General features: G+C 42.2%; 1 protein-coding gene across 1 annotated transcript in view; it reads left to right on the top strand.

Moving 5' to 3' along the window:
• The first annotated feature begins 957 nt into the window (after positions 1 to 957).
• Positions 958 to 12,556, top strand: part of SPON1 (spondin 1) — a 206,921-nt gene continuing 195,322 nt past the window's right edge. Inside the window, exons 1-2 of the mRNA XM_067296173.1 lie at positions 958 to 1,213; positions 7,943 to 8,049. Of these exons, the coding sequence (XP_067152274.1) occupies positions 991 to 1,213; positions 7,943 to 8,049 (330 nt within the window). The 5' untranslated portion in view covers positions 958 to 990. The remainder of the gene's footprint in view (positions 1,214 to 7,942; positions 8,050 to 12,556) is intronic.

Genomic DNA, 12,556 nt, shown 5'->3' with positions numbered 1-12,556 from the left:
AGGGGGGCAGAGGAGGGCAGCGTTTTTGTGTCAGACACTGGAGGTGGGGACTCGGGGGGCCTAGGTTCACGTAATTTCACTGCTCTAAACTTCTTTTGTGGGTTTAGATAAGTCATTCAGTGTCATTGTGCCTCTGTTCCTTGTATAAAATCACAGTAATGATACCTGCTTTCTCCTGTAAACGTCTGTTTAGTTTTTCTGAATGTCTGAACAGACCTCCGCTGCTCACTCAGTGGGACTGTGTGCAGAGCCGTCTAGTGCGTGTGCGCTTATGTAGCACGCGTCCCCGGTGCACACAGCTGCAGGGGGATGTAGAAACGCATCTCGTGTTTCTGGCATATCCCCCTCGCTGCATCTCTTAAGTGTTGCTAGTGAAGCTTGCACCCAAGAAACCCGCCTGCTGTTTCTTGCCTTCCGCGTGCTGCGGGAGCGCGTGGTTATCTTGGTCCATCTGCACTGAGCTACCTGATAACGTTTACGATGTGGTGGTTTGGGGAAAGATGTGTGTGTTCGGGGGGTGAGGGGAGTCTTGGAGCCTTTCGCCCCGCGCGGTGACCGGCGCCGCGCTCCCGGGCTGCAGCGGCTCTGCCCGGCCGCAGCGCCGGGCACGGCAGGGTCGCCGGGCGGCACGGCAGGGTCGCCGGGCTCCGCGGCCTGGGCCGGGCCGGGCCGAGCCGAGCCGAGCGCACCCCGCCGCGCCGCCGATCGCCCGCGCTGAAACAAAACAGCGCGTCGCTCCGGCATCTGGGCAAGATCAGGCTTCCCTCCCCCCGCCCCTGCTCGCTCCCTCCCCGCCCCGCTCTCCCCTCCCTCCCTCCCTCTCTCCGTCCCTCCCTCCCTCCCTCCCTCGCTCCCTCCCTCCCTCGCTCCCTCCCCGGCAGCGCCGAGCTGCTCCCTCCGACCTGGCCGCGCTGCTGCCGCCGCCGCCGCCGCTCTCCCGGGGCGCGGGCACCGCCGCCGCCGCCGCGGAAAGTTGTGCCGAGCCTGAGGATGGGACTGTCCCTGCGCCCCTTCGCCCTGCGGTTTCTAGCCCTCACTTTCCCCTTGGTGGCCAGGGGGTTTCCCGACGAAACCCTGGAGAAAGCCGCGAAGTCGGAGGGCTATTGCAGCCGCATCCTGCGAGCGCAGGGCACGAGGAGGGAAGGGTACAATGAGTTCAGCCTCAGGGTGGAAGGCGATCCGGAATTTTACAAGCCCGGGAACAGTTATCGGGGTAAGTTGGCCGTTCTCTACTTCCAAAAATAACGATAGTGGTCTGAACAAGTGTCACTGAAACTCTGAAGTGGCTCTCCCCATCCTCTCCGCATCCCTTTCGGGGCGTGTGTGTGTGTGAATGACACTGTGGGTTGAGGCAGGGTAATGTACCCCCACGCATTACTTTACTGGGGATGCTTTCATGACAAGTGAGAGGGAGTTGGATTGCACAGTATCACTTTACTCCCAAATATTAGCTTGATATCGAGAGGAATTTCCTCTGTCTCTTGTAAATTCTCGCTGCTGGTTGAGTGCCAGCGCAGGATTGCAAGTTGGCGTGGCGCAAGAAACGCGCTCTTCCTCCTGTTCACCTGGCTCGATGGGATTTCTTCCTACCCCGTTAAATATAGCCTTGTGGCTGGAAGCCTTAACATCCAGTAGAAAGGAGAGAAAACTCGGAGGTAATTGTTCTTGCCCTGAAATACGAATGTTAATATAATGAGTTAGCATATGGGCAAACAGTGATGCAGGAGGCTGCCAACTTCCCACATTTTCCACTTGTGTTTGTCCCCTATCCCTCCTTTTTTTTTTTTTCTGGGGGAATGAACAGATGGTGCAAACAGGAAAGAGGCAGAGACGGTGCTAATGACCACTGTAAATAAGAGATGGAGGCATTCATTCTCTGCTGAGCTTTTCACATACAGCCCTTGAAATCAACTTCAACTTTCAAAGCACATTTCAGCATATTTTTCTAGTTAATAGGTAAAGGCAGTCTTTAGTCACTTTGTTTGCCTCAGCATATAATGCTTTTTGGGAATAAACCTTCTTGGAATATGCTGTTAACTTTGTATTTCCAAAGTACTTTGGAAAGAAATTGGGTATGGTACATAAAAATGATCATTCTCTTTTATAAGCAAAATGAATGGTGTCTTGGAGAAACCATCTTTTGGGAAAATAAATTTTGAGAGCTTTTCTTCTGAGTATTTGTCCTGACCTTTATTAGATTCAGTATAAAGAACAATGTTTTCTCTTTACATGAACATGGAAATTCTAGTATAGATGGGGGGAAAAAGTGTACCTATAATATAATCTTAAAGATTTTTAAAAATCTGCTCAAGACCTGTTTTGAGCATCAGGCTGTAACTTTGTATGATTTTTTTTATTAAATTTTCTCTCAATAATTTGTGTATTTTAATGTGGTGTGAGGAAATATACATTCCCCACAAATAAGTTAACTGTTCCAGACATTAAAAGTAGTACATGGAGTCTGAAAGGCTTCATGTTGCATGTCAGTTTGATATGTGTTCAAGGTAGGATAGAGACAAGTGTTGAGTTCTTTGACAGTGATAAACATGTGAATGTTCTTAGTTTCATGAGTTATCTCTGGAAGTATCATAGGATATTTTCAGTCATCTACCAATCAAGTTTCTATTAGATGGAAATGTAGTGGGGAAAGAAACTCCCAGACGAATTAGCAGAACTAATTTTGCAGATATATTAGGTCATGGTTTTTAGAGATCTGTTAATAAAATGATTACATTGTATATTGTAGCTTCTTAGAAATGAGAAAATTACATGTAATAATAAGTTAAAAAGTAGACCAAAATACTTGTCCAGGTTTTTGGTATTGAAGTTGAAAGTATTCAGGTGGCACCTAAGCTTATGTAAATGGTCCTTTAAGGACACTTTCTGAATGACAGAAAGAATGTAAGTAAATGCTCTGGTAACAAATACGTTATCCGTAGCAATAGTTAACACTAATGGCGTTACAGAAAGTTTTAAGAGGTCATTTTCAAAGGAAATTCCGCAACACAACTAGAACTATCCTCCTGTTTTATATAAAAGTAGAGAAAATCCAACTAATTAAAAAAACCTGTGGGATTACGGCAAGCCTTTTTGTTTTTTTAATCTTGTACAACACTGCAGAAGATTCTCACAGCCTCAACTGAGTTGGAGCCAAACATGCCTGTTCCCATAACCCCTGTCTGATTTAGTGCTGTCTGGGTCCATGGCACGCTCCCTAGCAGGCTCCTTGAATAAACTAGTTTTTATGCAAGGTGGATGACACAGGAATTAGCTCTACAAACAAAAACAGTGCTCCATCAAATTGATGGTATGGATGCATCCACTTACGTCTGTGACTTTTCCTGATCGTTGGTTGATGTGGCACCCGTGCAGGACCACCAAGTCGCAATGGCCAGGGGAAGCACTGCAGCACTCTAGTGGCGTGGGAATCAGAAGACAGTTCACAGCTGCCCTATACCTTTGGAAAGCTTTCATGCCCCTCCTTCAGCGACCGACCTTTAGATCAGCCAGGATCTGTTTGCCCGCAGGGGAAGCTGCTGGGGGGCCTGGGTGTAGGGGAGTCTTGCCTCCCACCTCACTAGAGCCATAGGAGAAGAAAATGGCCCTGAGCACTGACCAATCTCTCTTTGAATGGATATGCACCTCCCCTCCTCCAAGCACTAGCAGCAGTAAAGAAGGACACTTTCTCTTATCTCAGGCATCTAAGAATGAAGTAGCAGCAGGGCCGAGGAGCCCTCCTCCTTTCCTCCCTAATGTCCAAGAAAGCAGCAGTGTCCGTGGGCTTGGGGGTTTCCCCTGGGGAGGGAACGGGACTGAGCTCTGACATCCGCTTTGGAGGTCTCGGTGCTGCAGCCTGCGAGGGGCAGAGCCTGTGCCTGCCTCCTCTCTGCGGCCACAAGACTGCGGCCTCTCCCCTCGTGGGACTGGTAGCCTGGTGCGGATGGTGCCAGGCATGTCGTCCTGGGGTCGGGGTCCCCTCGTAGCTGCTGGTTGACTTAGACCATGACGGGCGGCTGTTGCTTCCGCTGAAGCAGCAAAGTTTCCATTGCTCTCCAAGGGTGAAGTTGGGACTTAGGCTTAGAAAGTGTTACTGGATAAAGACCTTTGAAAGTAGTCGCTTCTACCTTCGTTGATCTGTAGAGCTAGATTAATAATTGCATGAGATTTCCATGAAAAATGGAGTAGGTTTATCCTCTTAAAAATATACATAAAAGTTTTAAAACTTAGTAGTATATCTGTTTCTCGTGACAACATGAAATGCAAATAGTTTCCTCCATAATATCCTGAAATTGTTATTCTACTGAAGACAGTAAAGATGTGACTAGTATAATCCTGTTAAATATTCCTTCTCTATGGATGTGGTTTCTATTTTTAATGGAGTTTTGACTTGTAAGTTTGTTTACCTTCTCAGTTTTCAAGGACCAGCTCAGTTCATGTTACCCACTTCATTTGCTTTGGTTTGGGAACTTCTCTTCTGAGTAATGTTGAATCTTTCTCTTTCCATTTCTTCCTTCCTGAAAGCATACAGACATCTTTTTCTGTAATGTATAAAGAAACCCTCATTCTGTACATATTTTAGCACCTCCCACATTTCACAAATTACTGATAGACTAGATAATAAAAATGCATTTGTTGATACTTGTGCAATGTCTAACATAGGATGTGGTATAAGATAGGATGTGGAAAGTCAGATTTCCTGCCTGAAACCAAGCAGCAGTCACACTGATGATTCCAGCTGTAGCTGGGCCGCCGGGAAGCAGGAGAGTGCGCTGAAGGCGCATGAGAAAGCGTACCTTGCAAGGCAATCGCAGGCTTGCTGGGGCGGTGGAAACGGACAAAAGTAACTGCGGGGAGTCATCTTCCTTTTAAAGTAAAATCTTTAACTTTGAGACTTGCACTGAGATTTAACTGGTCTTTACTGGAAGTTCATATTATTCAATGAACAGTAATTAACATGAACATTGTGTGACCAGTACTCAACTGTTCTTTAAAATGGCACAAACAGAGCTCAGTCCGAGAAGGAGAACTGTCTACTTTTACGCAACAAGAAGCCACTATCTCATGTGAAAATCCAGATGTAATCTGGCAGTTTCCCACTCCATGTGGACCCCAAGCCTCCTTGTTCTGTGTAGAAGAAATCAGTTTAGAGCCAGTAACTACAGAACCATCGCCATAACAAGGCGCTCTGTTTACGTGTTCTTCAAATAAAAAGTTGCAAGGCAATGTTATCTTAGCACACGGGATAGTGCAGAGAATCGACAGAGATGTTTTCAGCTCAAGCGTTAGCATTTGTTCTGGCCCAGCTCGGGGGTGACCAGAGTGTCCTTGAGCTGAGCTTGCACAGGCACTTAAATGCTGCGTGGGTCCGTGCCGCTGCTGGGAGCTGCTGCCCGGCCTTCCCCTCCCTCCGGTCGCGGTGTCCCCACCGCCAGCGCTGCTGGCACGAGCGTCCCTGAGGCTGCGCTGGGAACCTGCCCCGTGAAGGGACCCAGCTGACCTCCCTACTTGGTTTTTGGTTTTGTTTTACTTTACAGCTGGGCCTGCTCCCTAGTTCAGCTGACAGCACAGCTGCGTGTGCGCTGCTCTGCAGCGCTGGGCAAAGGGGAGGGCAGGCTCGCTCGCTTTGATGGAAGTAGGGATTTATTCTGGGTTAAAGCGACTGTGTAACCACAGCATGAGTACTGCTAACCCCAGACATTCAAAAACTATGAGTCAGCTGTTGGAATGCTCTTGCTCTCTTTTTGCTGATGAATTTTTAGCATTTCAGTCATCCTCTGTTTAGTAGGTAGGTGTTTTGTTTCGGATTTTAAACTGTTTTGGTTTGATCTGTAAATTTTGAGGAAAATAAGGAAACTTGTTGAGTCAATTCATAGCTGGATTTTTCTGCTTGCATCAACATCTAAGTATTCCTGGTGTAACCTTTTATTTATAGTGTTTCAGCCTTTTGAATTACGTATATTATATGGAAAAAATTCTTGCATGTACAAGATTTTTATGGGAATTAGCTTCTAGGAACCAGTCTTCAAGGGAGTGTAATGGGTTCATCCTCATTGAGTTCATCAGTGCTATTCTCAATTACTGCCACTGAGAGGCTGGCCATGGATTTTTATTTAGATAGAGCTGCAGAAGTTTTCAAAATTGGGCTAATAATTAATAGGGAGATAATGAACTAATAAATTAGAGCAATACTTGAAAAGTAATTAGAAATTTTAATCCTATTATTCTACTGCTCAGTTTATGTACGTAAATGTGAAAATATTATTTCTCCCCCAAAATGAGAAGGTTTGACTGCATAATGAGTTTCTATGAAGTGAATAGAAAACTCTGCTGAAAATCATGATAGTTGTGGGACTTGCTAGTATGCCCACCAATACCCTATATTTGTTCAGGTATTTGCAAATAACATTAACCCTCCTTGGTCTAGACGTGGCACTTTCATGTTTTAATCTTTTGTGTACCTGTCCAATCCTCCTCTGTTCATGAATAACTGGAAGAAGTTATGTGTATTTGCACAAAAACCATGTTTTTCAGACCCAAATATAGCTACATAATGTTAGAAATCATCAAACATCCTATTTTATGTTTTTCTACTGTTGAATTTCTAGATCAGAGAGCTCTCCATATGTTCCAAATGAACTCTGAACACATTCTGAAATCCATACTTTTTAAGGGCTATCTGTCGCTTTTAGTAACGCATTTCAACCCTTCGTAGTCTATTTGTTGAGAGGGAGTCTCTTGTGAATACTCTTCTGTGAAGCAGCATTGGTAGCTGCTGTTTGCTCACTAAAGCTCTGGGTCGTCTCTTCAGTATTTGTTGTGCCAGGCAGCGTTGGAGAGTGCGACAATACAGGGTACTACCAGCCACACAGTCTGCGTCCTACTTAAAGTAAAAGCCACTTCAAAGTACTGGTCCAGTTTTCTGACTGATCTCCTTTTATTTAGAAAGAAAAAATTTCCCCTGAAATGTAACTCTGTTGCAGACTAGAATTCCTATAAGGTATTGAAAAGTTAGGGAATTCTAACATTATTGAACTGAGTCCTGCCTCAAAACTCTGCTCCATGCCACTTCTGACAGCCACGAAAAAGAGCCACAGCTGACATGTAACCTAAGTGCTGCCAATGTGGTGGTGTGTATGAACTACAGCGATGGTGGCAAATAGCAACATCATACCAAAGTCTCTTGCATTATCTGAAAATTAGGGACACAGTCCTGATGCGGAGAAGGGTAAAGCTGAATTAGCCAGTATTGCGTTATTCTCTGTTGGTTGATCCAGTCAGTGAAGGCTTCACGGACAGGACTGAAGTGAGAAGGGTGTTTTTGCTGGTGTGGCGATTGGCACATGTGGCTGATGTGTGATTTGGCAATCCCAGCTGGCGGCACAATTTTAGAGGACAGTTTTAGCCATGAGTTAAACTGCGTGTCCGGTTCTGCCCTGAGGTTAAGAGAGTGGAACGATGGTTTTAGAGCTACCGTCTCTATCAGCTGGGGTGCCGTGTAGTGTAGTTCAGCTGGAGCAGGTAATACAGGAATCTCGCTGTACAGCTCTGGAAGCTTTCTGTATGCTACTGGCTAGATCCTGATCTGTGCTCAGAGTGAGACCAAAGCTGAAGCCAAATGCTTAGGGAGATGTTCCTTCGTGTCAAAAATCCCTGTAGAGCTGAGCAGATTAGCAGTCTGCTTAAAAAAAAAATCTGTGTGAAAATAGCCAAGAAATTTCACATTAAAACTCTGCCAATGCTTTTCAGCTTATGTGGAAACTTGAGCTGAACTTTTTTGTATTCTGGCTGGCCCTGCTCCATGTTGTGAGCACTCTAGCTTTTGTTAATACCAATTCAGAACACACATTTCAAACTGAACTGTGAAATGATACGCGTGTGGCTGATTTCAAAATTGATATTGTGTTTCCTCTATTTATTTAATTATTTCTTTTTTATATCTCAGTGACACTTTCTGCTGCCACTCCTGCTTACTTTCGAGGATTCACATTGATTGCCCTCAAGGAGGGCAAAGAAGGTGACAAAGAAGAAGACCATGCAGGAACATTTCAGGTGAGAGATCTTTCCCTGAACGGTATCTCTAGGACTCTACTGTATGCTTTGCTCAAAGGGAGCCATTATTTGCACAGCAGAATGCAAAATATGCTTGAGTAAGAATAAATATTTGTGGATGTTGGCATGATATGAGAGCAGCATAATATATTTTATATTCCATGCAACCTCTTCAAGAGGTTAAGGCATTTGTGTCTTGATTTCAACTCATCTTCCCCCATTCTTACAGTTGAACACGGGCATAAATGATTTGCTGAATTGGAGCCTGGGACACCTGAATTTCTGTTAGTCAAAACTAATATGCGAATGGTTTTATACAAATCATTTGCTTTTTGCATTGCATTTCTTTGTCCAGATATTTTTGTCCATTCGAATGTAGATTATGCTTCTGAGAAGTGTGCTTTCCACAACTGTAATGATTATTTTATCAGTCATAAATTAGATTCTGCTCTCTTAAAGATGCTCATTATTACTTAATGAACAAACTGAGTGGGATGAAAAGCTGTTTGTCATAATAAAAAAGATCAGAATCCGGAGTTATGATTCACAAAATAGTATTTCCAGCTATTTCAAGATCACATTGCTGAAAGAATTCTGAACAAAACTGAGAACACACATCATATTTATGAAAGTGGATAGAAATTGCATAGGTTCATTGTCCAAGATTCTCAGATGAGGTACTGTTTTTTTAGCTGTTTGACTCTCTGAACTTAGAAATATTATTTATGATATTAGTTATAATTTATAGGATGGGTAATATTATTGAGGGGTGCCAATTTTAATAATGATTCATAGAGAAAAGATTTCACTTGCCTCTAGGAATAACCTCCATATTTTCAAGAGAAATATTGGAAGATTTTAATTCTGATGAGGTACAGGGGGGTGGAAATCAATCTAATCCTAGCATCTCTTCTTAAAATGTCTTTTGTTGTTAGCAAATAGCAAATATGATGAGCAAACTCAGTCTATATTTGTCCTGTTTTCCTGTCTAGTCTATTTAGAGACTTCTTTCTTATTTTCATACATTTGTAAGAAAATCTAGAATAAGTGATAACTTATTTGTTGTTGGAATAATTCCACTTTCCCTAAAATGACATGTTTTCCTAATATTATTTGGGAAAAATCTTTGAAATGGACAGTACAAAAGGAAAAAAAAAACACCCTCAAAACTCAACATTAAAGCATCAGCTAATGTTAAGGAGTAGAAATGTGGTGCTTCATCAATTTTAAAAGAAATTTTTACTATTCATTTCTGTATTTCAGTTGTTAATGTCTCTGTCACTATGGCTAAGGGGAAAGATTTGGCATGAGTTTTGCCTTTATGGCCAGATGCATGTCTAACTCGTAGTAAAGTGAGAAACTCGCTAAGCTTTGCCGAAGGAATTTTAAAATCAGCAGAGTGGGAGGCAAATGAAAATTCTAAATAGATCAAAAAAAAAAAAAAAGCCTAATGGATCTCAGTGGAGGGAATATTGTTTAATTAGCTTTATTATATGGATTGCAATCTGAAATCAGTATTTTAATTGGCAGGTGAGAGTTTCAGGTTTTCTGCATAACTAAATTTGTATTTTTGTGGCACAAACAGTACTCACTGTGCTCTTCCCACATTAGTGCAATTAACAGATGTTCATTCAGATAGTGCCTGCCAGTGCTGCCTGTATTAATACAAGATTTAGGATTCTTATTTAAGTATCTGATGATTACTTGTGCTGATGAATACTGATACCTCTTGAATCATGACTAGGTACTAAGAACTAGAGGAGCAAAAAATCTTTAGCACAAAGATGTGCACTGTGTTTGCATTACAATGTGAGGATGCTAATGGTGTCAAAACAGCATTGCCAAAAAAGGAAAAACTGCATAGTAATTTGCATGACATTTACAGTTATGTATTTTCTGTGCTCGAATGGAAAATATATTATTCAATATATTAGTTAATAAAAAAGAACTCAGCAAAAATTGATAAGTAATGGCAAAAGACTAGATGCTACTTCAAGATTACTGATTACTGATTTACCTTTGCCTCCAGGAGGAGACACATTTGCAGTTCAAGTCATAGCCAAAACGAAGCAATACATCTGAATGCACCGCACAGAGCCAAGAATTTCATTCATATTAGCAAGACTTTGTATAACCACTAAAGAAACAAACATTGACAAAATAACTCACATATGCTTCCCCCCCCCCCAATATAAAACACCATATTTTTAATCCTGTGAGGGCCACTTTCAAATTATGGCATACGAATTGCTTTGATGTTCATGAGAAAAACCTGCATGGACGTTTTGTGCTGAAGTGAAGATCCCGCTGGAGTCGTGGGGTCAGGTTTACATAGCTACTGAGCGTTGGACTGATCAGCCGGTGCAGTGCCTCAAAATGTCTTGGAGGAGCATGTGCTAGAGTAGCAGGATGTCACATATGGACTGGAATTGCCGGGGCTGGTACAAACCTTGTGGCACACTTGGGCAGGAAAAGCTTTCTTCTCTGTGGTCGGTCACGCCGTAGCAGGCGGAGTTCTGCAGTGCTTTGTGAAGGTTGGATGCACGGGAAGTGGCTGCCAGGAGTTTGCCCGGCAGGGACTGTGCTCTGCCTTTCCCAGTTTCCTAGTGGCTCATTTGCTCTTGCTTGACTCTGCAAGTCAGCAGATGCGGTCATTAAGCATTAATCATTAAACTGCACGGACCTGATCTTATGAATAGCACAGGTGTTAAAATTCTTGGCTGGACAGGTGTTTTCTCCTGTACTCTTTAGGTTACCTTTATATTTGCCCTAAAGTAGAGACCCTTACAGAAGTGTAGATCGTTTCTCTGGTTTTTCACTGAGAAAACTGAGACCTTAAAATCTGATTTTGCTGTCATTTCTTTATCTAACGTGGTCGAACTTCTTCTACTTTGTCCTCGAACTTCTTCTACTTTGTCCTCATAAGCACACTCAGGGTGCTGTTTGGCTTCAGAATAAATCACATTGTTTCCCACAAACACAAGCATATGTTGAATAGCTAAACTGAATATAATTGGGGACTTAAGGATGCCAAATTAAGTCATAGAAGTTTAGGGATGTAATAATATGGCTCTTACGCCAGTGGTAGTTGTACAACCCAGTGCTGTGCAGCATTACAAAAGCATAGGATAGCATGTCCCGTTTGGCCTCTTGATATAAGCCATTCCCAACTGTTGTCATGCTGCATCAGCCTGCTGACCTTTGTTTTGTAATGTTTAGCAACAGTCTGCAAATTGTGTGACGGCAATTTAAAGGCAAATTAAACTTGAGGGCAACAATCAAGTACTGATTGACTATAGAACAGTATCTATACAGGCCACTTTAATCAACATGCATATGAAGTGTAATAGATTTAGTTTAGTAAGTAATGCAAAATAATAGAAATTTAGCGCTGAACCTCATCTCATCTATCCTGCTCTGAGGAAGAATAAATATTCCAAAACTCTTGGTGGATGTTTTTTTGGATCTATTCTTAAGAAGTCTTCAATTAAAAAAAAAAAAAAATCCATAATATATCCAGGTAGCCTGTTCAAATACTTCAATGTATTATACTTTATAGAAAGTTTAAAGAAAAACTTAGAGCTTTCCCAAGTATCTAAACTGAGTCTTTGCTAACGTTTTCATTTGATCTCTTATCAGAAAATCCTCCTAAACTAATTAATTTTTTTAATATCTTATAAGACAGTTATTCTGAAGTTTCCTTTATTCCTTCTCCCATTCCCATGTATCATTAAAATTATCATCTTCTCATTTTTTTTTTTTTTAATGTTGCCATTTCTGTAGACAAGCTGAGAGTCCAGTCGTATTTATATTGCCTGGAACTGTGCACAGCAGTCAACCTGAGCCCCTCTGCATAGGATCGTATGGAATCCAGAGGCAATATTTCTTTAGAATATTGTAATTGCTTCCCTTAGTTCTCTAAGTGTATGAGACCTTCTTGCAGCAGCATCGCAGTATTTATATGTGGTCCATGCTAAAGGCCTGGATCCTTTCTTGCATATCCTGCTGCCTCATTTTGTGTCTATGCATTTTATTCTGTGTGTAGAGTTGTGAATTTGTCTTGCTGAATTTAATCATGACTGTGTTTTCAATTTATCAAGAAAGCTTGGAATTACAATCCTATCTTTCAGAGTGCTCACCATTCCTTACAGATTGGTGTTATTTGTGGACTTCATAAGTACTTGTTTGTTTAATCTAACAATTAAAAAGACGAAGTATAATATTGTGTGCAAATGTGACCTGTTTTTCTCATGTATTTTGCATCATAAACACTCAAAATTAGATACTTCTCTGTCTCACTTTGGCATAATCAGCCATTAGACTCTTGCGTTATACCTGCTGTTTTTGAGATAGCTTACTTCCGAATGCTTTCAGCACGATAATGTTCCTGAAGGTGTCTTTTTACTCTGCTGATAGGAAAATAAGTGGGCTTGACTTTCTTTGCTTTAGAGTGAATCAGAAAATTCTTAGTTTGTCACTAAACTCACCACTCGCTAGTGTAAAGCCA

Source organism: Apteryx mantelli, chromosome 4, assembly GCF_036417845.1.
Source record: "Apteryx mantelli isolate bAptMan1 chromosome 4, bAptMan1.hap1, whole genome shotgun sequence".
In the NCBI taxonomy this organism is placed as follows: domain Eukaryota; kingdom Metazoa; phylum Chordata; class Aves; order Apterygiformes; family Apterygidae; genus Apteryx; species Apteryx mantelli.
The sequence above is the reverse complement of the archived record's forward strand: the minus strand, read 5'-3'. Positions and strand labels throughout refer to the sequence as shown.